Below are 27,659 nucleotides of genomic sequence, written 5' to 3' on the forward strand. Positions count from 1 at the left end.
TCGCAAGGCGCCATGTGTCCTTTAAGCACATTGACAATTCGGTAGTATAAATATAAGTGGTCGCCCTTACAATACACAAAGGTCATTCTTCGCAAGTTGCTGCTCTTTGATCTATTTCTCTTTCTCTTTCGGCTACAATAGAGTCACTACTGAGAGTATTGGGTACGTAATATCCACGCATCAATCGGTATGTCAGGCCATTTGAGATGGTCCTGGACGGGCATACTCCTAGTAAGTCCGCGACCACCTCCATATACAGATGCTAATTTTCGCAGGTCTCAGCCCTCTTAATCGCTTTCCGTCAGCTTGTCTTCCGTAATTCGACTTGGGTAGACCTCGGATACTTCAACAACCTTCCAAACCCCGTGAACCTATTTCACTATTCTCGACCATCGTCAAATACCTCACCCTTCCCTACGATCTCTTTCTCGGCACGTCAGGAAGGAATTCTTTGGAGGAGAGAAGGCCCCGTGACTGGCTCAGATAGTCCCTTTGGTGGTACCTCTGGCCTCTTCGGCTCCACTGGACCCATATCATCATCAATCGGGAGTACTAGCACGTTTCAGTCGTATGGAACTTCGGTATCGAGCACATTCACATCGGAACTTTCATCGGGAACTTCAGACAAAACAGCCGCTCTCTCTTCCACCACGACCTCCGGTTCAACTTCCTTCGCTTCGGTATCCTCAACCAATCAGAATACGGGCGGCTCCGCTGGCTCCGGCGCTAACATCCCACCTTCTACTGTCCAGGTCACTGCGACCGTTACTTCCATCCAAACCTCGACCATCCAACTCACACCCGTGCCTCAAGGACCCGAGATTGTCGTAGGTTCTAACACTTATCCGTTCGAGACGAAGACCAGAACGATTACCCAAACAAGTGGCGGTGACATCGTAATTGGGCCAACGCTGGTGGTGTGCGGCACAGTCACTATACCCCTCAGCGTGACCGGCACAGCACCCCAACCACTATCCTGCCCGGGAGCAACCATGACAGCTAATCCGGCCCCGACATATGGAAACTTCTCCGACCTCGCGAAAGAAGTAGATGTTGTCGTAGACGATCAAGAATTTGTAATTCTCCCATTCCCGTTCGCAATTCCGCGCATACTCCCGTCCGCCACCAAGGTCGACAAGATTGAGATGTCTCCTTCCGGCGTCATCCTTGGAGGAGCCAACATGCCTATCCCACCCGGACTCACCAAAGAGACTGACCTTGGCAATGGTATTAGAGCCAAGCCAGGAGGGAAAGAGAAGAAGAAGAAATCCAACTGTGGAGGCCTGTTTGGCGCCATCAAATGCTTGGCCGACACTGCGGGGAAGGCAGGAGACGGAGTCGCAGGCATTGTGAAAGACACAGGGCCTTTTGTGAAAGGCACTACAGATAACTTCGACGACGCTGCAATCACCAGTAAATTCAACCTTGTAGACGGATGTAAGTATACTTTTCTTGATTATTCCATTCATTATTTTGCGCAACCACATTGTGCACGTTGCTAACTAGTCCTAGTCGCACAAGACTTCGCGCATACAGTCAACGGCCTCACCGATGATTTCTCTTCCGAGTTCTCCAACGACCTCAAGTCTATGGACGCAAAATTCAAGAGCCCAATACCGGGGACCGGGCCACCAGAAATAGGCCCCCTCCTCAAAAGCGCATGGTTGGAAGCAAAGCATATGTCTAATGTCGTCAACGGCGCCAAAAACCTGATGAATGCCCTCAAGAAAGGCGGCCCTCCTGATCTCATCAACGACGTAAAGAAGCAGCTAAAAGACCTCTTGAACACCAACGTGCCGAAGCCAAAGGGTGGGCTCGGCCTTGAGATTCCAAATCTGGAAGCACTCAAGGACCTGGTACCCGAAGACGAGCTGCCAACTGAAAGCGTTCCAACGCCGACCAGTGCTCCATTTACAACTCTACCTACTTCAGGGGGACGCACATCACTTCAAGCGTCCACCGCGCTGCAGTCAACCCTTTCGACTTCCTTAGCAAGCACCCAGCAGTCTGCGACGGCATCTACAACTACTAGCTCATCAAGCTCCTCTTCGTCGTCTTCTCACACACCGACTGCCGCAGCCCAGGACTACTTCATCATGACTAAGTTTGGCACGGATTACGACACATTTTTAAACTTTACGACAGATTTAGACAACAACTCTGGCGATATCTCCGAGCGTAGCGAATTTCCAGAAGTTGAATGGCCATTTTATTATACTTATATGAATGAGACCAAAGCCAAAGAATTGATGGATAGTACGAAATATCCCTTCATCGAAGGTGTTTTCGTGAACGACCCTGGAACCGGAGATGGAGAAATCGACATGAAGGGCGTTATCCCTCTTGGAGACAAAGCAGGGCATCTACGTGTAGAACGAGCGGCTGAAGAAGGCAACTATCCTCCTAACCCCGATCTTATCGAAAGAAGGTGGGAGCCTTCTCGAGTCACATCACCAATCAACCACCTAAGTATGATATCACAAGCGCTTCCTGGAAATATTCCGAATTCGTATATCTTTGATCCGTCCCTCGGCAGAGGCAGTACCATCTACGTCGTGGATAGCGGCTTTACACCAACCTTAGTCACTGGTGGGGTAAGAAAAGCGCTCTGCTATTTCACTGTCCTCATATAATAATATTGTTATTAGGAATTCGATATGAGCCGTATCCAACAATATGTTGTGCCGAATAAATTTAGCCTAAGAGGCATTTCGACCAGTCTGCATGCCCCAGAAGATATGACAGACAGATACAAATCCCAAGATGCTGTCGGGCACGGGACCTTTGTTGGGAGCATCGCGGCCGGTCTCATGAGTGGTGTAGCTTCGAATGCAGATCTATTCTTCATCAAGGTGTTCAATCAAATGAAAAATCCGAACTACAAACCGCCAATCCCGGGCGAAGAGCCTGTGCCGGAGTTCGGAGGAGCCGGAGGACTTCGAATGGGGGCGGTGATAGACAGTTTCAGAATTATAATGAACGATGTCCGTAAACGAGATCTTAAAGGCAAAGCGGTCGTCAATCTTAGTATCGGTAATAATCTCATCATATGTAACAGAGCACTATGCTGACGATTCTATTAGGGATTCGGGAAGGCTCAAAGCACTTCAGGGGCATTAGCAGTATCATGAAAGAGTTCATTCAGCGATGCGACGATCTTGGAATCGCAATTGTGGTCGCGGCTGGCAACTCCGGAAATCCGAATCTGAATGCAGGGCAGAAATTGGTCCCTTTGCATAAGGACGCCATGACAATGCATGGTACCGACGATAATGCGGTAAGGTCTTTGGAATCTATCCCCCAGCCGACCGGATATCTAGGTACTAAGTCCTGCCGTCTAGCTAATTACAGTCGGTGGAATTAATTCAGACGGTTCCCTTGCGATTCATACCTCACCGCATATACACGGTCAAGCCGGTTCAATCACTATATATGCCGCATTTCGTGTGATGAGCACAACTTCGGCCTTCCCCGGATTTGGAGGTTTGGTGTTTATTTTCGGCACCAGCTTTGCTTCACCCCAAGTTGTAAGTCGAGCTCCCTCTCGAAGGCTCAGAGAGGATTGCAGGGTTTCGGTATACTTACACTTTTTTGCCACTGATTGGGGTGCCTCGATATATTTCGCAAAAGAAACTGGACACAATGTGAGATTTGGTACAACCGGATCGAGCAATAACTCCAATAAGAAGCGCGGGAGTGGACTCAAAAAGGGACAACGCATTCACTGCAATTCCCCAAATATTGGAAATATATTGAAGCACCCCAAACTGTGACAGTTAACGGTAAATGGCTGATATCTTGGCTTTGTGGTCTTCTAACCTTTCGCGATATGGTCATTCTTTTACTAACCAATCTAAGGCTGGTCTCGCTGCATACTTCATGTCTCTCGAGGCAGTCGCAAAGGAAGAACCAGGTGACGTATTCTCTGCCAGGTCAATCAAACAGTATCTCGTACGGCATTCACGAGAGTTACATCAGCCAGGGCAAGCTGTAACGCCGTCTGATTTGAATGAACTCCAATATACTCCACCGACCTCTTGCAATGCTGCCTACAATCGGGCACCAGAAGGGTATATCATGTATGATGTTCATCCCAGAGAGAACTTCACTGACCCTTTTTAATTAGTATCTGCGCTAGCAAATTCGAGAAGCGAGGCCTCCATATTCTGGCAAATGCGAAACGAGAGGGCTCTTTGGTGTCGTTTCAGACCGACATTCCCACTGCACTACCTTCGGGCTTCCCATCGCTCAATGTTACGGAGATTCCGATTATGTCAAGTGGGACATTGATAGCTACAGCTTTCGACCATGGTGAATTTGGTCTCGCCTGTACCCCGACGTCAGCAATAGCACTATCGTCCTCCACCAGCTCGATATCGTCCAGGTCAGGCACCACGTCTCCGTCAAAGTCAGCCCAATCGCCGGATTCATTGGTGTTTCAAGTATCATCAACAGCAGCAGCTCCGCCTTCTACGTCCTCGGCGTCCTCCAGATCTTCCAGGTCTTCGAAGTCCTCCGCTTCCTCCACCGCATCCATAGCGTCTCAGCCAAAGCCATTCTCATCACTAAGATCATCGACCGCGGCAACTCCGATCACATCTTCTATGTCGCCGAGCCTACCTCCCAAACCGACATATAAACCTGTAGAGGGCCCCCTATCATGCAACGATGACAAAATGAGCACGTGCCAACACGGATCTGTCAAACCAAACCACATCGACGAAACCGCCAAGGAAATATGCACACAACTGCAAAACAAGGATTTCTATCCTAATAATACTCGAATCAACGGTTACAGAGCTCACGAAGGAGTGAGCTACAACTTCTTCGTTGAGTGGGACATGGGATGTATGAGTGAGACCAGACACCACTTCGATGACAATCTTGCAGTCTGTGAGGACATGTTCAAAGCTACGGTATTCAACTGTAAGTCTATCTACCTGCTGTATAAGCGCTCGAATGGTGATACTGATATATATTTATTAGGCCCAAATAATCAAGGTAGCGGTAAGAAAATATGTGTAACATCGCCGCATCTGACGTTGGCTGACTCTAAATAGGTGGAAACCACACCGAAGGGTGCGTACGACTTGGTTTTGAGCCCACCTGTATGGACTCTCCGCCACCGAAGATTACTGAGGGCCCACTGGTGTGTAATGAGAAGAGAGCTTGCCCCACCGATGCCCAAAGCGAGTCAGTAGATTACGTCGCCCGGTCGTTGTGCGACTCGAACTACAAAAACAACGAATTATTCACACCCAAGGATGGACGATGGGAGGGCAATACAACCAAAATTACTGCATGGGGTGCTCCGACCCTATACACTGCTTATATGGAGTGGGACACGAGCTGTACGGCTGAAACGGAGCACAAACTTGACGCAGATGCCGAGCACTGCATGCAGATGCTAACGGGGCCTTACCATAACTGCACAAACGGGGGATTTGGTGAGTGAGTAATTCCATTTCCTTTCGGGCCTGTCTTCTTCTAATCGCGCATGGTTATAGGAGGCTACCGCCCAGAAGGCTGCGTCAAATTCGGCATTGACGTCACCTGTGACATGAAGTTAGGCGAAGGTCCTCTCCAATGCAACCCGGCCTGGAACTGCTACGACGCGATCCACGAATCATACGTTTTGAAGGCGCTGACAGAATGGGAATCCGCTGAAAACACAGTACGGACACTGTACGCAGACCCCGACAAGGACCAGCTGAGCTGGGGCAAAGAGACCCACAGTGCCGCTGTGTACGAGTTTAGCGCTAGGTGGACAAAGGGATGCACGGCCGAGAGCAGTCACGAGGTCTTTGGGGGAGATTGGCAGAGTGTATTTATGAGTACGTGGAAGGACTGTGATGATAGGGATAGAAATTCAGGGGCCGGTGGCTGGCATCAGGAAGGCTGCGTCGCGTACGGATTCTTCCCGTGGTGCGACACGTGAGGGGGTTTGGATCCCTTGGTCCAGCTGGAAAACACTAGAATCGTTCATTTTTGTGTTTGATAGGAAGTATGTCCTATTATTACGCCGGCGTTCTGCGCCTCCTTCGAGGTATCTTCAGCACACGTTGCCGATCACGTGACCCTGGCAACCTTCGCGGAGCCTTGATACGTTAGGTCACAACGTAACTGAGTAGAGGCTCCGAATTACTAACAAACCCTACACCAAACAATTGAGGCGATGTAACGGTGCGCTCGTCGCAAGCTAACAATGCTAGAATACAGGACAGTTTTGCGGCGCGGTTTACGACACGCTTCGCCCCAACATTTCGCAGGATGCCACAATATTGGCAATGCAAATTGTTATTCTGATCCTTCCTGTTTCAGGATATCCTCCTGGTTTTCCACTACGCTGCGGACTTTGCCCTAGAGGTTTCATCAGCCGCTTGTGAATCCTTGAAGGCTTTGAGCCATGTGTCCATTTTCAAGGGCCGCGGGTTCCAACATGTTAATTTAATATATGAGTAGTCTTATCGGAGTTTTCTAGCTTCCTAAGCCAATTTTTTTGGGATTATTCCATTTTTCACCGCTTTTCATATCAGGTTCGTCGTAAGTCCGGAGATCACGGTTCAAAATATTGCCATCTTTCTTTGAAGGTCTCCCAAATCACTGGGCCAACTGGGACACGCAGACTCTGCTCCATAGATCAATATGCCAGGTCATTTGCAATGGTCCTGGATTGCAATAATCATAGTAAGGCCGCGAATATTTCAGGTCGCATAAAGAGACTAATGATGATCAGATCGCATTCCTCATCCTACTTTGCCAACAGACTTTCTTTCATGACACCACACACATAGATGTTTGGCGCTTCAGTAGCCTTCCAAATCCCTTTCGGCTATTCGAAAACTCACGCTCATCGACCACGCCCTCACCTTTCCCTACGCTTTCTCAATCCACACCACAGGACGGAGTCTTCTGGAAGCGAGGCCAAACGACAGGTTCGGATGGTCCCTTTGGCGGAACCTCCGGTTTTGTTGGCATTCTGCCCATATCGTCGATCGGGGGTCCAAGCACCTTTGAAACTTCAGTATCTAGCGCACTTTCATCGCAAGGCTCGGACACAACAAACATTCTCCCTTCAACCACGTTATCAACAGATCCGATATCTTCATCTGGAGCACTCTCGTTCCATGCTTCATCCGGTTCTGACGGCTTTTCAACCGCGGTATCGTCCTTCACATCTTCTAGAACGTCGAACCCAACCACGGCCACAACAACGGCCACAATCCACAAGCCAGGAGAAGGACAGTTATTATGCAACGTTGATAAAATAGGAACTTGCAATGGAGGATCTGTTCAGCCAAACCACGTTGATGAAGCCGCCGCTAGTATCTGCAAAAAACTTCAAAACCTGGATTATACCCCTAATAAGGCAAAGATCGAAGACCACCAGGTGCAGGGAGGAATTCTTTACCATTCCTTCGTTGATTGGGACTCGGGATGTGTGGACGAAACTGTACATCACTTCGGGGACAACCTTGCCCACTGCGAGGACATGTTCAAAGCTACTGTACTCAACTGTAAGCCGTAAACTAGTGTAGTCTACGACGCAGCTGACATATCTTTAGGCAAAGGAAATAGTGGCAGCGGTAGGGCGGTCCTATCATAATTTGCCGTAACTCACTAACTCTGAATAGGTGGAAACTATACCGAAGGCTGTGTCCGACTTGGCATTGAGACTACCTGCTCGGATCCCGACCAAGACCCACAGATTTGTGACCGTGGACCCTCCTGCCCCAATCAACTTCAAATAGAGACGGCAAACTACGTTGCCAATCAGTTATGCATGAACTACGAAGTCATGTCACCAATCACACCAAAAAGTTAGAAGTGGGTTTTTGATTCCTGGAAAAATACCACTGGATTTGCTCCCACCAAGTACTCTGCGTACATAGAGTGGGACACGAGCTGTTCGACTGAAACGGAACACGAACTTGACTCGGATTGCGAATCGAAGGTTAAAGAAGCTTACCACAACTGTGCGAACAATGCGAACCACCAAGAGACTGGAGGCTACCGCTTGCACGGCTGCGTCAAATTCGGCATCGACGTCACCTGCGACATGTCTTTAGGCGAAGGGCCGCTCATTTGCAGTACCACGCCTTGGAAGTGTGACGGGGGAGCCATCCACGAAAAGGACCTCGACAGAATCATCGAAGAATTCAAGGGCCATCAGGAGGACAACGCCGATAAGAACTTATACGTCCTATCGTCGGCTCTCGGACAAACCCACAGACGCGAGAGCGGTGATGACTCGCACGCCAAAGCAGTGTACGTTTTCAATGCCAACTGGACGCAAGGATGCACGGCCGAGACCAGCCACAACATTTTTAGAGGTACGTACCATAATATCTTCAAAAGCACTTGGAGGGATTGCAAGAATCAGAATGGCGGATCGGGTGGTTCGCATACGGAGGGCTGCGCCGTGTTCAGCTTTGAGCCGTAGTGTGATAAGACGGCTTGAGGGACTTGGTTCCCGCCGTCAAAATTCATGCTGACTTTCGACTCTGTCTCACCAGCCTTTCGTCGGACCTAGCCATGTGGGAAGGGTTTCCAGATGCAGAGGAGCATTTTATCTCCGCAATATAACGCTGTCGCTACTAGGTATCGTCTCCGGGCTTCCCTCTCCTGCCTCACCATCTTCCTCCACGCTCCATCACGCCCTCGTCCGTCCTCGCCTTGTCGTCTGCCCACCGATTCTGTATCCCTCCTCGTTACTAGCGCTACTTCCTCCCTTCTAACTCCGTCATCTGCCCGCAAACTCTGTAGCCTCCCCCTCCACGTACGACGTCTTACTGAACCTCCATGCTACGATTCGCCCGTTCCAGAACCGGACCGAGGACGTCATGCCGCAGTAAGAGATTGTTTCGAGCAGAAGGTCGAAGCGGATGAAGTCGATGAAGTGGACGATTGAGGAGAATGGTACGGTGCTCGCGAGGTTGGGAGAGTGTCTGAGTGGGGGTGAGAGAATTATGGGATTTTGGAAGCGGATGTTGGGATGGAGCGTTGGGATGAGGCGAAAAGAAAAGGTTGAGGTGAGTGGATAAGGAAGTGACAGTTTCATTCTGGTTCTTCTCGGTTAAATGGTGCTGATGGAAGAAACGATGTTAGTTTAAGGTACTGCAAGCATAATAAGGGCGGGTTTAGGTCTGCACTAAGTAAGTCACGTGCTGCTGTCGGCGGTAGGGAGGGGTAAGTTGGTGAGGTAAGGTAAAGCGAGGTGAAGATTAGGAACTATTCTGGCTGGCCAGCTGGCGCTTCGAATTTGTAGCTTAGTTGCTCTTCAGATGCAGGATGCGCTTTTCAGCTATCAAGATGGTAGAAAACAGGGTCAAGTAAAGTTGGGCGGAAAGATGATATATTAGAAGTCCACTCAGTCGAGCTTTACCTGTCTGTCACGTGACTATAACCTCCTTTGGCTGCATCGACCAATTGGGGCTCTAGCGGCCTGAACTCCGTAGCAGTTGAAGGTGGTTTCTATCATGTATCTAGCCTTTCTTGTATTCCACGGCTGCAATACCATTATCATGTGACCAGGACAGCTTGTCTATCTTTCCGCCGTCGCCTGTCTTGAACACCGCCTTCCAGAAGTCCGGACCTTCGTCTCCACCGACCCATCGTCCACGCTTAGAGAGCTCATTGCGCGGTAGCAGCCAGGTGAACAAGTCATCTTCATAGTTATTCAGAAGGAACTTCTCCGACTCCAGGCCTTGGAGCAGCCAGTATAGCTGGCCCTCTTTCAGGACCACGTCGATCTTGAAGACGTGAATGGCGTCCCAGTAGGTGCAAACGTATTCCTCCAGGGGCTTTGCAGATGTATCGTACTTCCGCTCTTGGGCCAACTCATGCATGAGCGAAGGATACCATTTGAGGTTCTCGGCTCGCGAGCTTTCGGCTGCCTTGAGATAGTCATTCCTCTCTACGTCCGGGGCTTGGATGAACTCTTCGAGGACGAGTTGGCCAACCTGCGTTTGAGGAGATTACAATGGCGCTCTCGGTTGCTGGGAGCAGGATCACGATGGAGAGAGCACCGGGTAAACTTCCTTGGTGGAAGATGGCTAGTTGAGATGGCACTCCTTTGCCAACGGTCGGCATACCATTGGGCATGAGATCCGGGTTGATGCCAACCTGGCCCATGCGTCCGGGTAGCTGGACCTTTTCCCCAGCCCAAGCCATACGAGATTTCATTCCTGGAAGGCTGATCGACCGGAATCTTGGCCGACATTAGCTGCGGAACCTGCTTGAGTGGTAGGCCCTTAGTTGAAGTCTTCCCGCTCTGCAATTAGTCGTTGAAACTAGCCAGGAAAGCTTTGTAGAGCCTCAAGAGGTTGCTAACACAGCTTCGCATACCAGCGCTGGGCGTTCCGAACCAGTCATCTCCGGCCTTTACGGCGGGTATGCGCACCGAACAACCGTCGTCGAGTGCATTGTAAGTGGTGCCGATGTCCTCAAGGCTCGACGGGGGTGTTTGGAGGAATGTACGATCCATGCCGAGAGGATCGAAGATGCGGGTTTGGAGGAAGTCGAAGTACGACTGGCCACTTAGAGCCTCGATCACCTTTCCCGCAAGTTCGAAGCCCATGTTGTTGTAGGAGAGTTGACCACAGAAATGCAAGAGCCTCGTCTGGCTATTGATGTATTTCATCGAGTCCTTCTCGCTAATGAGTATGTTGTTTTCCGTCCCGACGAATAAGTTGTCGCCCCAAGACTTTCCAGAACGATGGCACAGAAGATCCGTGATGGTGAGATTGTTCTGCAGGATATCGTCGTTGATGTTGAAAGATGGAAGAGCATCCTTGATCAACGTGTCCCAGTTTGCCTTGTTCTCTTCCATTAATATTCCCAGAGCAGCTGATGTGACTGCTTCCGTCATCGAACAGACAGGCAACACAGTTTCGTCCGTGATTGGCAGACCTTTCTCAACGTCGCTGTGGCCGTAGGCTGCGTAGTAGACCTGTCTACCCTGATGCATGACACCGAGAGAAAGCCCAGGGGTACCTCCGATGCTCATCAACTTTTCGATGGTTGCGCGGAGTGCATCGAGACGAGTACTTAGGTTTGCCATTGTTGCTGCGGTTTCAGCTAGAGCATACTGTCAGAAGAGTGTCGATACTGAAGCTGAGGGCACTTGCATGTTTTTGAAGAGAAAGGATACTGGAATGAAGAAGCCTTGGGGAACGCCCCAGTTAGAAGGGCGGTGGTGAACATGAGCACGACAGCAGTGATGATATACCTACGGGATAAACACATATAGAATGCAGAATACGGTGGATGCTCGGTGCCATGAGTTGGCCTGCTATATCACTCATAGAAGGAGGGTGTGGCAAGGCTGGAAGCACTGAGATAACATGGACGCGGTGAGGCGGTTTGAAAAGGCTGAATCAGGGGCCGAGAAGGCGACTTCAATTTCAACAAGAATGGTTTTTGCTGGACCAAATGGAAAGGCCCGCAAGAATGGACTGGATTGAGTGCAGATGAGGTGAAAAAAAAGGGGCACGAGTGGCTACGCCAGAGCTACATCAAAGAAGTTGAAGACTTTATCAAGGCGGAAGTGCAGAGACAGGATGGAAAACCAGTGGATTTCGTCAAGGTGTTCGACTACAAGGTTTGCCACATAGCACTTTCTTAATGGACGATAAACTAACAAAAGGAAACGTATACAGCCCCGGAACAGCGCAGACATGGCGATCTTTGATTCTAGGACGCTGAATCTAGACGATGGCCTTGACACCATGATTCCAGTTACGCATCCCCACGTCCGTAAGCCCAAACGCTAGGTACCTGCTTTTTATTCTCTTCTGATGCAATGAGAGCAGACCAAAGAGGAGTCTAGATGTTGTATACGGACGAGTGAAACATTCTTGTTAAGTTGGGCGTCAAGGCCGTAATGTGTCGAGATGAATCATTGGAGGCCATGCTTCCTTTGCAAGGTTCCACGTATCCTGGAGAAGGTTTACTGTTGCAACACTTTGGACAAATCTCGTGTTCGGAAGAAACTGCACCTCCACATCTTCGATGTTCGACGCCATGTCATGAATGAGGATCAGTGAGCCAAATAATAGAGACCGGTAGACGTCCTCAAAATATGGCTGTTTCGCCGCCCAGCGATCCAATACTTGGATGATGTATCGACTTATACTAAGATTATTGATAGAACGACCGGTCATTCCATAGAGATAAGAGGTGTGAAGTTACCGTCGGAGAGCAATTGGATGACGTGATTGACAAGGCATAAGGACATCAATGCGCTTGACTGGGAGGTCGAGCAGCATCGATGTGGGCTAAGCGAAGAGCTGTCGACCTAAACCGGCGCAACCATCTATCTTCCATTTCGCTTGCAATATAGGGTCGTTGCGCACTTTGTTGCACGGGTTAACGAAGGAGGAAGCCCATCGGGTCTTGGAGGTGTTATCGTTCTCTCGGTCCTCGTAGTAGCGTTGACAAGTTGTAACGAAGGAGTTAGTGGCTGACGGGTTGAGGAATGGCGACACAGGGCTGAATAAAGGCTCAAGACTAGCTGTCAGCTCCATAATTGAGTGCGCGCATATGGGGTATGTAGTAAATAGGCTGTCTTTGTAGGAAAGTGGCTGCCGCCACTTTCTTATCATGCTTCATGCAAGAATGCGATCTAGGCGTCTTTAGACGACTTGGCTTGCAACCATCAACGGCCTCATGGCCGACTAGACGATAGTTGGCGTTCTATGACGTTGAGGAAAATAGGTTCTGCCGTAGCCAAGATCGGCAATAGAATTCTAGATTAACGCGATCAATATGCTGCCCCTTTGATTTTGCGCGTAAACTTGTCGCCCATAGGCTTGCAGATGCCAGCCTACAGACCACTTATTACCTACGCCTAGTACAATATCTTTCAACAGTACATCTCTAGCCCGAAAAATAAATCATAAGAACGAAGTGCAACACAACATGCTGTCGGTCTGCTAATCCCAGAAGGGCTCCCTGAGCACTCAAAGCCGCGAATGCCCTAAACCATCGCCCGCCCCTCTATCCAGAAGAGACCCACGCCATATATCCGGCTTTCCTTTTCAAACCCACTATAAGGATCCGAACACATCCCCCCTCTCACCTATTCCCCCTCACCGCCTCCAAAAAAGCCTCCGCAAACACCTTATACCCCACCCCCTTGGGATGAAACACCCTCCTCACATCTCCACCCCCATCCCCCTCACCCCCCCAAAACCACACCTCCCCCTCCGCCGCAGTATGCTCACAGAACCGATGTCCGCCCCACCCCTTACTCCACCCATCCACATCCACCCAAAAAACCCCCCACGGTCGCATCGCCCTCGCGACCCCCTCCAACACCCCATTAAACTCCTCCACAACCGCATTCAAACTCTTCCTTAACTCCGTCGTCAGCTTCGGCACGCCGTCGCCGTGGATGCTGAAAGAGACGTTATCACACACGGGGTTGTGGGTGTTGAAGAACGGGACGTAGCCGGCCACATACAGCTCGAAGGATTCCGGGGGCACGGCGCCGCCGGCGGCGCGGGCGGTTGTTAGGATAGTGGCGAGGGTGGTAGCGAGGGCGGTGGCGAAAGCGGGGGAGGCGAGGTGGGCGGAGATGGAGGTGAGTTTCTGGGAGCAGGGGAGGGAAGGGGAGAGGTGGAGGATGCAGGCGTTGATGGCGCTCGATTGCCAAAATCGTCAGCTTGGAGTTTAGACAAGATCTCGCTTTGGGGGAGGGGCTAGGGGGGAAGGCACTCACCCGAAGAAATCAGCATCATTCCCCCCGATCGTCATGACGGCTATCTGCGGTTTGCCGATTTTCGTGTAGGCCTCTGAGGCGTTTGGGACGCCTAGCTGTAGTTGGTTTGCGATGAGGTCGTTCATTGTGGCGCCGGAGCATGCGCCGAATACGAGGGCTGGCTTTTTGCCGTTGAAGCTGTCCCATGCAGGATCGGCGATTAGTTGGAGTGGCCAGGACTGCTTGTAGCGGTCGCAGTTGGCGGAGGAGGCGATGTAGTCGGGGAAGCCGTTGGCGCCTTCGCCGGCGGTGTAGGAGTCGCCGATGGCGAGGATAGTGGTGATGGGGTGGGTGGGGCGGGTGTAAAGGGGTTGATCGGGTAAGAGTTCGGCGATGTTTGGGATGGAGGGGAGGCTGGGGATTGAGGGGATGTTCGGTGCAAGACTAAGATGTGGGACCGCGAAAGAGAGGGCTGTGGTGGCTAATAGGGTAATACTCAGTATGGCGAGGGGAATACCAGGCATGATTACGGTTGATATGAAAGAGCGTAGCGTCGAAGGAGTGTTATCTGGAAGTAAAAAATGAGAGAAAGTCCAGCTTTATAAAGCATCGGATGCTGGTAAGAAATTTCGGTTCATGGGTTCACTTCTGCTAGCCGTTACGAAGATTCTCAGTGCCCCAACGGTGGAACGCTTGCTAGGTTGATGATTTGCTTCCACTCTTGTCCACTTTAACCCACTAAGGATGAAATTGATCCATAAATGAGATACTCAATCGAGTCTCAACATCATGGTCATGATATCTGCAGTTAAAATTATGTAGAGACTGACGTGGTGAGTTGGACGTCGAAGAAGAGGGGGGAGTGATAGACGTGAAATAGCTAGAAATGAGGTCTCAGTCAGGTGACACTTACCCGCCACCGCGACACTTGCGTAAATCATACAGCTCTTCCCTGACATTAGCTACTCCTTTAGGGTCATAGGTACGGTAATGTGAACACTCAGCCCTACACTCCATTTCAAGCCTAATCGGAAATACATTTTGCTGGGCTGCCGTCCGCCGCGATCAGCCCCTTTATCACGAGATAACCACGTTTCATGGACTTTCCCGAGGTATAAATTCTGGAAGGACATTCGGAAGCGTTGCTCAGCTTAGGGACCTCTAGGGAGTAAAGTTGTTCGAAACCGACTAACGTAGGTGATGGGGTTATTACGCACGAGGTAGTTATTACGCTTCCGAACATTAAAAAAAAGCTTGGCGGGTGCACAGATTCGGAATACGTGTGAAGCTTAGACCAACGTAATAACTACCTCGTGCGTAATAACCCCATCACCTACGTTATGGCAATATTTAGAAAGAAAAAGTGAAGAAGGAATGTCCCATGGTGTGAGGTTTGTTCAAAAACAACGAGTCGTGCTTGCAATGGCATCATCAGAATGGTCCATTCGATCTATCGATGGTCTCAAAGTGGTGTTGTGCAATAAACGATGCAAGAGGAACAACATGATATGTGCGGCAGAAGAATGAGAAAGACTGATGATATCCATCGTCACGATCTCCAAGGAAGGCGTAGAAGGACTTAAAAGTATTGAGGAGCACTAGATGATAGGAATTATGGATACGATGATCTTTTAGAAAGCATGCGAATGTCTTCATAAGATCCACTGATAATCATCAGCATGTAACGCGTCTACACCCACCACCACTGCGCTCACTCCATGAGAGATCTGTCCGCCACGATGGACTCCCAATCACACCTCCAACCATTTCGTCGCCCTTGTCGGACTTTTGATCACGAAGCAGCCATTGAGATTCTTCTGAGCGTGTGTTTGCTCTGACCCGTCGTCTGTGAAGGACAGCTATGACGAGCTTGATGATCTTGTAGGATAGGAAGCGAAAACGTGATCTGCACGTGCAAATCAGGTGGCCAACTCCACTTTGAAGCCTGGAAAAGTGGTCATGCCGATGGCAGTGATCGCATAGGCCAATTCTGGTTCAAAAAACGGTATTCTTCGCGCAGATGCAGGAACCTTGCGCAGGGCTCTGAAAGGAATCCTTCAGTCTGTCCCTGATTTCAGACCATAGAGATAGGCTAAGGATAGCGAAGAATGCCGATAGTATTCTAAGCAGCCATCGAGATGTTCCAGCAGCTCGGAATAAGTAGTGCACGATCCTGCATGCACGCGGGCGAGGGAAAAGAATGCGTGAGAAGTGGTAACCCTATGGGGCAATCTTTCTGCAACGCCGAGCTACTGGGCTGGAAGAATAAACACGGTAGTGCCGGCATGTGAGATAGACGGACGGCCATCTTCATCTTCGGGGCAGGGTTCGCAGCAATGACGAGGCTCTGAACATGTGGCCTCTATGCTGGCACACATGCTGGCGCGTGCTGAGTTCCGTGACGGCGGCGGGCGAGGTGGCAGAGGAAACGCTGGCTGTGGTATGTATGCGCCCCAAGTTTCGGGCACACTCGCATTCGCTCTGCTCGGCGGATTGAGGAGGTGTTGGTGTTGCTCAGCCCTGCCTCAAGGCGGACGACGTGTGGACGTGAAGGGCGAGGTTGATGCACGGCGGGTAAAAATGGAACCTGGGCGTGCCGCTAGTAGAGTGATCAAAAGCTTGACCTGGTGCGACGCGCAGTGATTGGGAGACGCCCCTGCATGGCCGTTTCAAACCCACCATCGCCCAGCGTCTGTGCATGGGGGTTTCAAAGCGGCCATGAATGTTTCGACGTGCCGCCTGTGCCTGTCTCGGTGCCTGTTCTGTAATTAGGACGCTGGCGATGCTGGCGATGCTGGCGATGCTGGCGATGCTGTGCCCGGGAGCCCTTCCTGCGCCCGTCGGCAGAAGGAGCTAGGAGCCTTGCTGGAGACATGGTGGCTTTCTTCCAATCCAGCATAGCCCAATTCAAGGCCGTAGCACCACGTAGAACACTGCGTCTGGGGCCGCCCTCTGCATTTATTGCCCGCCTGCCCTCGTGCTACGTCCAGCTGGGTAGGCTATCTTACTGCAAACGCCCGCTCTCCCCATTCTCCATTCTCCATTCTCCATTCTTCATCTCCATTCTCCATTCTCCATTCTCCATTCTCCATTCTCCATTCTCCATTCTCCATTCTCCATTCTCCATTCTCCATTCTCCGTTCTCCATTCTCCATTCTCAACTGCACATCTTCACTCTTCGCTGAAGCCCCCGTTCACATCCAGCGCTGTCACAGTGCTCTCCGCATCCGCGACTGTCTCGGCACCCGCAGCGCTGTCTTAGGAGTGGCACGCACCCAGCCTTGTGACCCGCTGACATCACTCACATTCCAATTTCCGGCCACGGCCCGAGACCCTTCATCACCCACCGCCTCGTCGCTCTTCACAACATCATAAACCGCCACACTCTTTCAGGACAAGCTCCAGTCCCTCATTCAACCACCCACACTCATCCCACTGCCTCTTCTACAGCTCTCACTCAACAAGATGCGCACCTCAACCGTCCTCTCAGTCCTCTCGGCAGCCGCCCTTAGCCTGGCCATTGACGCCCCGGAGACGACCAATAATCTCAGCGCCAGCTACTTCGCTGTCTTGCCCAACCGTATTGATACTGACGTTCGCGGCACCATGACCATCGCGAGCGCTCCCAATGGCAAGGGCGCCAACATTGCCTTCACCCTCAGCGGTCTTCCTACCGAGGGCGGCCCTTTCCGTGAGTCACTCCAGCCATTCCATATTCTTTCTGTTCGGCGTCTGCCGCGCTGTGGCGGTTGCTCTCCATGATTGAGATATGAGAATCGAGACCAACCTTACAATAGTGTACCACATCCACGACAAGGCCGTCCCAGCCGATGGCAACTGCACCGGCACCGGCGCCCACCTTGACCCCTACGGACGCGGTGAAACCCCACCGTGCGATTCGACCGAGAAACAGACATGCCAGGTGGGCGATCTGAGCGGCAAGTACGGCACTGTCAATGCAACCGGCTACTCCGCTGCGTAAGTGCCCCTCCTTCCTCTCCCTTACCTATTTCTACCTCACTTCAAGGCCCAGCAAGGCCCTCGTCGCCCGATTCGCCCGCAACCTCTTCAAGGTCAACACGCTTATCTTGCCTATGTCCTACAGCTACACTGACAAGTACCTCTCCTTGGTGCCGGGCACACCGGCCTACTTTGGCAATCGTAGTATCGTCGTCCACTTCGCCAACAAGACTCGCATCACCTGCGCCAACTTCACCACCATCTCCACCGGCTTCGAGACCCTGGTCACGCCCCCTGGCTATGCCTCCTCCACTGCGAGTGCCTCGGGCACTCCAAGCAACAGCGCAAACCACACCGCGTCCACCTTCTCGTCGGCCGCAAGCTCCATAGATCACCCTAGCACCACTGTCGCGCAGTCGCCGAGCGGTGCAAAGCCGATCGCGACTGTCACGGGCACTGATGCCGCGACCCCCGCCTACTGGGTCTCTTCCGGCGCGCTGCTGGGTGCAGCGTTTGTCTTGGTGCTGTAGATGGGACAACTGGGCCCTTTCCTTTATTATCAAGGCTTAAGATTCCTGTTACTTTCTTTCTGCATGTCTGAGCCATCCCGCTATAATGAGTCAAGTTTGCGGAGGATGGTGGCATTACGGGTGAAGCGTGGAGGATCTGTGCAAAGGAAAATTTCTTTCGGCGGGATTCTGGGTGTACGATACCAGGCTAGAGGCCAAGGAGCGTGTGGCGTTATAGTGGTTACGGATAATGAATCATGTGGGAGAGAGCGTTCTCTGCTTTACTCCTTTCTTTACTTTACCGCTTGCATTTTGAGTGGAATGTCGGCGATCAAGCTCGTACGTGATCATGCATCATACGTAGCCAATAGTTTGGGCTGTTCTTGATGCGCGGCTGGATAAATTTAATAGAGTACAGCCTCTACGTGCTGCTGCAAGGAGGTGAGTTGAGACTTCAAAGCGGGGATCCGCTCAACGACAGTGATAGAGAGGCTTTGCGTGTCGTATCCGCTTCGGCCCCATTTTTCTTGAATGCATCACTAACGCGTGGTAATCCTAACGTCAAACATCTTCCCCAACCCCGTCTTTGCTCTGAAACATTTTGTCACCAAGCTCTGCCACCCGACTCTCGCTTGCTTTGCACGTTCCGAAGCCTGTTCCTGGTCCCTGCATGGCATGAAATCATCAACCGGCAGCTTGTGATAATCCGGCGTGACAGTCTCAGGCCTGCATCTGTCACCCATCTCTCGCCTTTTTGGGCCATCTGATCTGCGTTTCTAATTCCCATTCCGTATCAAACTCTCCGCTTTCGACCGTAGTCACATTCGTCTTAGTTTTCTCAAACCCCTCGTGCATGACTGTTTGTCTCATTCCATACGCCCCGCTTCGAACGATCGCCGAAAGTAGTCCCGTTTGTCTGAACCCACGGATGTCTCCCGTGGCTTGCGAGCTTGTTTCACGAGCTTGGGCGGAGTAGCTGAAAGCTTAGCAAAGCTTGGGGTATGCACGGTGAGCTTGTGTGGGAGATGGTTTCAGCCATCGCAGAGACCCAAACACGGGACCCCACCTGCGCCGGGCTGGCTCAAACATCCATCGCGCTCAAGCTTCAACTCGGCCTACTACGTCCCGGTGTCTAGGCAATTGAAATCATGGTAAACATGTTTCTCAGCCGCTGAAGTTTGGTAGGGGAGTGAAAGAGACACGTGCTTAGAGACACGTGCTTGTAGACAACGAAATCGGGAAGGTTGCACGCTTCATGTTGGTAAGCATGTTGCTCACCCGTCGGGCATGTTGTTTGCGCGACATCAAAACATACAAGCGAGAAACGGGCTTCTGTGTGAGCGACGGAAATGGTAAGGGCGTGGAGGAGAGAGGGTGGGAGAAGTGAGTATATGACCAGGCGTGTTGACGGAGTTCTGATGATTTACTTTCATCCATCATCAAGTCGTATATTCTCTGTCCATCTCTTATATTTCTATATACATATCAATCATCTTTTCTTTATATATCCCCCGCTTCCTTCATCACGGAGGTATGGGCAAGTAGCTCCCGTGCGCACCGAGGATGGCTATGGCCCCAGCACAGTCAATGTCATGCGCTATCCACCGTACGACGCCAACTCGACCACTGGCCCCTGGCGGAAGCTATCTAGATACGGAAACAGAAGAGGCTCGATGGACGGGTTTTAGGGAGTGGGCTTTTGACTGGATCGGGGCTGTGGGAGAGGTAAGGAGGCATTTCATGTCCCGTGTATCTTGTTGCTTACGTGTGCTAGTTACGATCGAGATGTTGTGGAGGTTCCATGTTGCTCATCTGTACAGCGCAAAGCTTGCGCCCAGCCAGATCGCGTGGTTCCAGTCGGAAATCCAGAGGCATTGGCGCGGATGGAAACAGGATTAAGCACTCGTGTTCAGAGACTTCGTCTTCCACAATCCAGCTCTCCGTGATAAATACCATCAGCTACGATACGGTGGATGCCAAACCTCCAATGCGCGACCTCGAAAACCAACTCGAGTCCCACAAAATCAATCGCCAGGTCTGCGAAGACAATGTCTTGGCAATCCGCCTGTGGGCACCTGCACCTGGGCACCGATGTCTCAATGGAGCTTCGGAAGAGGAGATTGCGAGAGTGCCTTGAGATGAGGCTGGTTACGGCAGGGACATTATGGTATTTTTTTTCCTCTCTGAGGACATATAAGGGTGCTGACTTGATAGTGCTCAGTGACCTTATGATGTTGTTGGTGAAGCATTCCGGTTGATGCAAGCGCCGAAAGTCGGAAAGGGCATCGAAAGTACGGTTATTGCATCCCCTGTCCTCACTTTTTTTTTGAAAACTAGTAACTTACGTAGGACACCTTCTCGAGTGACAATTTCCGGAATGAAGCATGGTGGATACGCACGAGACTACGGCAGACCTTGAAAAAATTCGCTCCCGAGGCGGCCGTTTGCCATTATCAACGACATCCTAGTATAAAGTCCCTGTTGGACATCAAGTATGTTCCAAGAGACGAGACGGAACACCATGGATCCCGGCTGGTACGAATCCCTTCTGCAAGCTGTTTCCAAAATGCTAACTTCTGCAAAGGCCATAGAACTTAGCTTTATGATATATACTCTTCGTCATCCTGGCCCAACTCATGCTACGCTATCATTACTCGACTCTGTATTTGTAACACGGGCCGCAGCTTCCTAGCACCACCAATCTAAAAAATACCGGAAACCAAGGACGAAAAAGATGTGCAGACAACCATATTATCACCGTTCCACCACCTCTAAGCTACCACAACAACTCAACCTCTTCGTAACGACCAGTCAGCTTCAAGTCACCGTTCAACCATCTCTACGCTACTACAACAACCTCATGACACCGTCAAATTATGTTCGGAAGGTCATGAAGATCACGAGACGTTCCGCCAACGCACGTCCGGAATGGTCACCATGATGGTGGTCTAGAAGCTTGACTCGTCCGACTTGCACCTCACGAGCGGACCACCGCCATCTGGAAGCTTAGAGTGCAACAGGACATGTGCAATTTCAAGATCGTCGTTGATCTTGGCTGTGAGCGGGGTCAGCGCATCGCTGACCTGGGCACTGGACCCAGTAGCACCGTGCGGCCCAAACGAGTCAGCAGTTGGCTATGTGGGACTCCTATATACTCCTGTATACTCCTATATCCGACACACGGAAACGACTTTATACCGAGCTTTACTTACTATATATCTCACCTTGCCATCCGACATCACCAGCGCCAGCACCAGCACCATGCAGTATCATCTTCGAAACCTGTCCTACGATGCGTTTCCACCGCAGACCGGCGTGTTCGGTGACTATGAAAAGAACATCAGCATCAGGCTCCTGGATCACAACACTTGGCACTCGCCGCCTCACGAGGTTGAAGCCGGAATAACGTGCAGAGAGGACTGTGCAGCTCTCCATAGTCTACTACACGTTGGAAAAGGCCAAAGATGCGCTAGAGGCCGTCAGGCGCCAGAGGAGCAATGGCAGACCGAGCTGTATCCAATCCCGGCGACAAACATCGAAGGCAATCTCTTAAACACATCTGGGAGGAAATCCACGAGCACTTCAAGCGGTATGGAATCAAAGGGGCACACACGTTGAAAAACAGGTATGCTCGTCTCGAGAGTTTGGGTTGCCTTGGTGTATTGGTCGTGTTGGTGGCTGTTCCGGCATATCGCTCGATGGCGGTGTTGGCCTCGTTGGGGAATACATCCACGATGGAGCACCAAGCCCCATGGCCTAGTTCTGATCCCTCCCTCACAAGCAATTGGCTTGATTTCACTTACTACCCCGATTTCGTTGGACTAGTCCACACCAATTGACGCCCCGATGCGCTCAGTAGAGAAAGAACCCCCTTCCCGAGCCTGGATATGAATGGGCATCTTTTCCACTCCCTCGTAATATTCCATTTTTTATATAGCATCTGTGTCGCTAATTTATACACGACAACCACACGAGTATGTACGATCACCTCGAATCTCTTCCAGCACGAGCATACGAAGAGACGTAGGGATTCCGGTAGTAGCGGAGACGATCAGCCAGTGGGCCACCGAGGAAATCCGACAAGCTCGACGCGCACTCAATCCCTAAACGCCAGATTGCAATCCTACCAGGAGGCAAGTTACTTGAAACCCGGCAACTAAGGCATTCCCTAGGCCAGCGTACATCGAACCTACCACGCGGCCTGTTCTACGGGCATTATCAGGAACATCATGGGACAATGGCCCGGGCGATGCGATTCAATACATCAAGTCCATGAAAATGCGGTGGGGATATTGAGACAGGAAGTGGGACAGGCTCGTAGAGAATCCTACAACACAGATTTCTGTGTCTCTGGACTCGACAAACTCCGACGCTGTTCTGTAGCAGCAGAAAGAAAACAACGTCACCTGCCATACATCTATATCACCTGCCGTTAATCTATATTCGCCCCCAAAAGCCCCGAGGAGGAGCTGAACGTTGAGAAATTCCGTTCTCTTTGCCCACTGCAGATACAGCTATCAATGTCTTGGTGGCACACGGAGTATATATACAGCCGAAACCAGCTAGGTGGAGTGGGTCTACCTGTTCAACCTTGCGTTCAGATATCTGATGGTGCAATACTACAGACGGATAATCCTCGCTTGTTCATGCGCGATGTAAAAGCCCAGGGATCACCAGGAACTCGTCTATCAGAGAAGGACGAAATAGTAAAGAACCCAGACTTCGCATACCGGCATGAATAAAACACACTACCGGCCCTGGTTATGGAAGTAGTGTTCACTGAAACCTGGCAACATTTGAACGGGAAAGTGGACAACTATTTCTATGGGTCAGAGGGAAACATTCACGTTATTGTTGCATTCTTTCTATGGTTTCTGGACGGAAGCGGTACTCTGACTCAAAACGCTTGATACTATCCATGACATGCTGATCCTCAAGCACTTTCCCACGCCACTCGACGGAAGCACGTTGCACGCAACAAGCCATACGCCGGACTAACGTGGCGCCACTAATCGCTTCGCGACTGTATATACAACAAACAAAGCACCTACGATTATATACCACGCAGGAACCCTTATAATATTGCGCATCCACAGTATCCATGTCCAAAGAATTCAGCCCGCTTTACATAGCGAAAAATGGCTGGACAGGCGAGGAAATACAGCAATGGAAAGATGACACTGCTTGAGATGGCAGTTCCGTTGCGATTTTCTCGGGGGCTGGGATTGGAGGACCTTGCAGAATATCAGTTCCATGTTTCAAAGCCCTGATGTAGTTCGTGAGGACTAGGATAGGACAGACTGAAGTTACCACCATGCGGGTCCCACGATTCGGCCGGTAACATCTCTGCCCCAGCGTGTTACCACTTCTCGACGAGCGAGGCGTTACTCACGCGCATAAAAGAGAAGCTCCACGACCTTACGAAGGTCAGATGGGGTACTATTTATGATCCTGGGACTCGTGCTTCCGGTCGCGAAAAATCTCTTTGCTTTGAAGGATCCATTCGCACGACCCGAATACGCTCGGAAGCATGCCCAAAGATCACCAGGAATCTTCCTATGAAAGCAAAAAGCATAGAGAAAAGCTCAGACATTGTGTATTGGCACGATGCAAACACACCACCGGCTTTGATCATAGAAGTAGCAAACACAGAATGTGAGGAAGAAAGTTGGGCCAGCTACACACAGAGCTGGGGTGACGAACCTCAGCAGGGGGCCGGGGATTGCCGCAGGTCTACAAGCACTCCGGAAACTGGTTATTCGGCTTTCGGGGACCAATACCACATGATGGTGGGATGGACAGTCACGCTAGTGGCCTACCAACATCAAAGAAAATACTATGTCTGCCTTGAAAAATTGAGGAGAGCAAGCACGAATGGATTGTGGGACTGTGTCGCTAGAGTCCCTTGAGAATGAGCAGCATCACGCTACCCTTTTCATCATTCCAGTCATTCCAGAGTGCATCGGCATTTCAAGGGGAGAAAAGACGCGGCAACACTGAAAGTCAGCTAGAAGACCTATGCCAGCAGCTTGCGCTAAGAACTCAAAAGTACCAACTATTCAATGGCACACTTCAAAAAGTGCCCACGCAACCAAATCTGAGGAAATGATAAAGACTCGCACGTGTTTGTATACGGATGGGAGATCCCCAACTCCCCCGCAACGTTCATCATCCCAAGGATAGAACACGTTCCCAATCTGAGAGCACTCTATGCTGGGTATGCACCGAAGCTCCTACTTAACATTAGGGTGCAATTTCGATAGCCTTGCCTATAGAAAGCTCCATCACACGCAATGCATTGCTATTTCTCTGAATAGTGCGGTTCACGTCGAAAATATCGAAATGCCTATTCCAAAAACTATAATCCATCTCACCCCTGGGCGTGCAAAATCGCACTCTGTCACCTCCCCGCGGTGCCGTCTGAAACACTCCTATCGAGCGGCTAAGAACCAGAGACGTAAAACCCTACGGATGAGAGATTTTCGACGGCGGAGGTTTATATTCTTCGCTCAGGCTCGTCGACGCCAAACCACATCACCTACCTCCAATTCAGTCGCCCTATCAACGGACTTCCGGTCGACTAGCTTCCTTCTCAGTATAGTCGGACGCCAACTCGCCAAATATATACGCCATTCATCAACCGTAATACTTATATACGACGAAACGAACATCATTATACACGACCAATGAGCCACCTGTCAATTTGGCATATCCAGCGTTACCGCTCATGTAACGGGAGACAGCTGGATTAATGAGGGCCAAATCGCTCCTTCAAACGCCCGGAAGTATCACAAATATACCAAGGACAAATGGATGAAGTGGCACAATAAGCATTTCAACCTCACGTTGGAAGGCAGGCAGCGAGAGAGCATTCTGCAGTACCCACAGGCATTGCGCGAGTTTCTCATGTTCGGAAAGTCGTCTCTCCATGGCATGGACGATGAAGGGTCTCTCAACCTACGGAGTAGCAAAGACGATCGGCCGTTGGACCTAGAGGACCTAGGAAGCGACTATTTGATAATGATTCCAAGTTCAAGGACGGATATTTCATAATGGGTCCTACCGAGACTACCAAGACTACAAGACTACCAAGATTGTCAGACTGAAACGAGACTGTAACACTTCCTCTTCTGCAACTCAAGGTCTGCGTGATAAACACGCCTTGCGATTATCGCCTACCCAGGGCAAAGATGAGAACCCGTTCTTGTTTGGCTTTATATACAACAACCCAGATCGACCCTATACTCCACCATGCTTTCTCTATGACTCCAGCTCTGCATCCAGGGCTGTGAATCCTTCTGCATCCAGCCAAACATCGACCACGCTTGCACTACTCCAAAAAACCTACACCATGCCATCTAAGACTGCAGTGAGCAGCAACCCAAATGATGAGGAGCAGCGACACAGACAGTGGTATAAGAGATAGATGAGGAAACGCGTGGGATTTCAACCACCGGTATATACCGAAACAGCCTCCATCAAGAGTATCCATCGCCGGAAAAATCGATCTCATGAGCATATGAATTACCCCTACAACGACTCCTCGCGTCTTTCTTGCCAACTACTACAAGCTCTGATGTAGTTATTGGATGCACCTGGACAATCCGGCGTCCTGCACACTGAAGTTACAAGGAGAATTCCCCACTGCGCTAAGCAAAGGGACAGCAAAGGTACGTTTGTTCGTTTATCGTCCCGCGTCAGTCATCCCAGCAGGCGATTACGAGATGCCAGCTTCATTCACTATATGTGAAGCTGTTCGAAGCACGGATGTTAGATCAACTTGGACGCATCCGACCAGCCTTAGTCCGTGATGAGCTTGGAAGTAAGAATTCCGAGAAGGAGTTCAAGGTTCTTGCTAAGTCCGTTGTACCTATCCAGTATATAAAACTCTTGCCTTCACTCCACGTATATATCCACGGACGACTCGGTTCAAACGTTTGGGACGCTCAGGCTGTAGCTATCCTGGTGTCGCATGAGAACCTCCGTCTCGACATAACGGAACTTTGCCTTGTCTCCGGTGCGGTATAAGCGGCCATATTGTCAAAACATCCGAGAGAGGCGCCATTATTGCAAGCTAGAATGCTATAGCGATGATGCCGGAGAGCTTCTAGTAGTACGGGCGCTTTGGTTAGGGACTGTGCGGAATACCAGAGCGTGCCGTCCTGGGGGCAATCACACTGACGACAATTGGAAGGACACTGTCGAAGAGTTGGTGGAAGCACCCGTCGACCTACATTCGATTTGAAATCTTACAACCCCACAACGTGCGACATGAGGCTGATATTATATCACGGAACCGGACCTTTGCACAAGAGCTCCCATCATGCTGCCCATCAGAGGCCGTTGTACTGCGTTATTAACAGTACAGTGTCCTAGAGAATCCGAAACGCTAAAATGCAATGGTCGTCACCCTGATCCTCCTCGGCTGCAATCCTGAACTCCGGGGTCAGGAGAAGAGGTATAATATAATGGCAATCCAACTACATCGTAGGCTCAACGAAATCACCGAAGAGGAAACTCACCTGCATCGGATCAAGATCACGAGACTGATGCATGAGCGCATCGGGCCAGGTTCTGCGGATAACTCAGGAGCTCCACCCCGAAGGTCTCCTCGAGTATCTACGCAAACCACTTAACTGCTCGGAAGTAGTTATACGCCCTATATTCGCTTCAAATGGAATGCCGTGCGAATATGAGACGCATAGCTGTTGGGCTTAACGCGCTATGCTGGGGTGCGGCAAATGTGTGGTGGTTTCAATATTCATTCACTCATGGGGTACTTCACAAGATGAGCAACGAGGAGGGCAGTGTAGAGGAGATCACAACGCTCGAGCGGAGACTGAGTACTCTTGTGAAATCCTGTCTTTTGTTAGGCCGGCATATCGTCACGCCGTCCCTATATAACTCACCAGCTAAACCAGTATACACGGATGAAAACTCGACTTCATAAAAAGGGTAGTGATGCCGTCGTCCCATTTGGAATCGAAACCCAGACATCTACTACGTCTGCAGCCTTCTTAAGCCAAGCCTCTCCACAACCTACCTCTTCATTTCCATATACACAGACACACCTCACTAAAGCCTCAACATCAGTAGTCTCGTGAAGGGAGCTACCAACCCCCACTGCCCAGCCCAGCCCACGATTCCGATCAGGGACTGTGCGACAGATAGTCACAGCTCTGTCGACATGTGAAGTAGAATATATAGCGGCGACCGAGGCGGCCAAGGAAGCGCTATGGATCAGACGGTTCATTAATGGTCCTCACGTGGGAATCAACTTTGGCACAGTTTCTGGACGTCAAACGCCGGTGCAGGCAAGTCTATGGCATTGATTTCGACGAAACCTATGGCAGTGGCCTCGGCCTTTGCTCAGGCGCCCTCGAGATTGGCCCGTTCGAGGTGTTTCACAGCTTGGAATCACAGTCCCGACATCCCCCCTTCGCATCCCCATCATCACCTCGAAGTTTCCTACTACAACCAACGATCCA

General features: G+C 50.7%; 10 protein-coding genes across 10 annotated transcripts; 6 read left to right on the forward strand and 4 right to left on the reverse strand.

The window, feature by feature from the left end:
* The first annotated feature begins 1,510 nt into the window (after window positions 1–1,510).
* BDZ99DRAFT_146301 (subtilisin-like protein) lies at window positions 1,511–3,575 on the forward strand. The gene is made up of 3 exons (XM_033712741.1): window positions 1,511–2,594; window positions 2,649–3,033; window positions 3,084–3,575. Exons 1-3 carry the CDS (start codon window positions 1,590–1,592, stop codon window positions 3,362–3,364), a joined length of 1,671 nt encoding a protein of 556 aa, XP_033571921.1. The 5' UTR covers window positions 1,511–1,589; the 3' UTR covers window positions 3,365–3,575.
* On the forward strand, window positions 3,556–5,654 carry BDZ99DRAFT_146284 (uncharacterized protein). Its single transcript, XM_033712740.1, has 4 exons — window positions 3,556–4,070; window positions 4,127–4,926; window positions 4,987–5,007; window positions 5,061–5,654. Exons 1-4 carry the CDS (start codon window positions 3,787–3,789, stop codon window positions 5,453–5,455), a joined length of 1,500 nt encoding a protein of 499 aa, XP_033571922.1. The 5' UTR covers window positions 3,556–3,786; the 3' UTR covers window positions 5,456–5,654.
* BDZ99DRAFT_467180 (uncharacterized protein) lies at window positions 5,508–6,135 on the forward strand. Its single transcript, XM_033720964.1, has one exon. The coding sequence runs from the start codon at window positions 5,561–5,563 to the stop codon at window positions 5,936–5,938; it is 378 nt and encodes a 125-aa protein (XP_033571923.1). The 5' UTR covers window positions 5,508–5,560; the 3' UTR covers window positions 5,939–6,135.
* A 3,059-nt stretch (window positions 6,136–9,194) lies between these two features.
* Window positions 9,195–11,173, reverse strand: BDZ99DRAFT_543978 (beta-lactamase/transpeptidase-like protein). The gene is made up of 2 exons (XM_033726804.1): window positions 10,334–11,173; window positions 9,195–9,962 (listed from the first exon to the last, which is right to left on the reverse strand). The coding sequence occupies exons 1-2, from the start codon at window positions 11,060–11,062 to the stop codon at window positions 9,486–9,488; spliced, it is 1,206 nt and encodes a 401-aa protein (XP_033571924.1). The 5' UTR covers window positions 11,063–11,173; the 3' UTR covers window positions 9,195–9,485.
* Window positions 11,174–11,377: 204 nt separating this feature from the next.
* Window positions 11,378–11,774, forward strand: BDZ99DRAFT_397138 (uncharacterized protein; the record flags this gene model as incomplete). The annotated part of the gene is made up of 2 exons (XM_033716034.1): window positions 11,378–11,602; window positions 11,661–11,774. Coding segments are annotated over 2 exons (339 nt in total), but the record flags the coding sequence as incomplete, so codon positions are not given.
* A 31-nt stretch (window positions 11,775–11,805) lies between these two features.
* BDZ99DRAFT_146319 (uncharacterized protein) lies at window positions 11,806–12,285 on the reverse strand. The gene has a single exon (XM_033712742.1). The coding sequence runs from the start codon at window positions 12,162–12,164 to the stop codon at window positions 11,874–11,876; it is 291 nt and encodes a 96-aa protein (XP_033571926.1). The 5' UTR covers window positions 12,165–12,285; the 3' UTR covers window positions 11,806–11,873.
* A 792-nt stretch (window positions 12,286–13,077) lies between these two features.
* Window positions 13,078–14,226, reverse strand: BDZ99DRAFT_575140 (SGNH hydrolase; the record flags this gene model as incomplete). The annotated part of the gene is made up of 2 exons (XM_033728435.1): window positions 13,078–13,645; window positions 13,724–14,226. 2 exons carry the CDS (start codon window positions 14,224–14,226, stop codon window positions 13,078–13,080), a joined length of 1,071 nt encoding a protein of 356 aa, XP_033571927.1.
* A 2,480-nt stretch (window positions 14,227–16,706) lies between these two features.
* Window positions 16,707–16,859, reverse strand: BDZ99DRAFT_397282 (uncharacterized protein; the record flags this gene model as incomplete). The annotated part of the gene is made up of 1 exon (XM_033716044.1): window positions 16,707–16,859. A coding segment is annotated over one exon (153 nt), but the record flags the coding sequence as incomplete, so codon positions are not given.
* A 308-nt stretch (window positions 16,860–17,167) lies between these two features.
* On the forward strand, window positions 17,168–17,928 carry BDZ99DRAFT_354654 (Cu/Zn superoxide dismutase protein; the record flags this gene model as incomplete). Its single annotated transcript, XM_033714586.1, has 3 exons — window positions 17,168–17,393; window positions 17,500–17,680; window positions 17,808–17,928. Coding segments are annotated over 3 exons (528 nt in total), but the record flags the coding sequence as incomplete, so codon positions are not given.
* Window positions 17,929–19,734: 1,806 nt separating this feature from the next.
* BDZ99DRAFT_575142 (uncharacterized protein) lies at window positions 19,735–20,440 on the forward strand (the record flags this gene model as incomplete). Its single annotated transcript, XM_033728436.1, has 3 exons — window positions 19,735–19,896; window positions 19,946–20,338; window positions 20,386–20,440. The coding sequence occupies 2 exons, from the start codon at window positions 19,735–19,737 to the stop codon at window positions 20,306–20,308; spliced, it is 525 nt and encodes a 174-aa protein (XP_033571930.1). The 3' UTR covers window positions 20,309–20,338; window positions 20,386–20,440.
* Between the last annotated feature and the right edge of the window lie 7,219 nt (window positions 20,441–27,659).

The sequence above is a fragment of the Mytilinidion resinicola genome, assembly GCF_010093595.1.
Source record: "Mytilinidion resinicola strain CBS 304.34 unplaced genomic scaffold BDZ99scaffold_20, whole genome shotgun sequence".
NCBI lineage: Eukaryota > Fungi > Ascomycota > Dothideomycetes > Mytilinidiales > Mytilinidiaceae > Mytilinidion > Mytilinidion resinicola.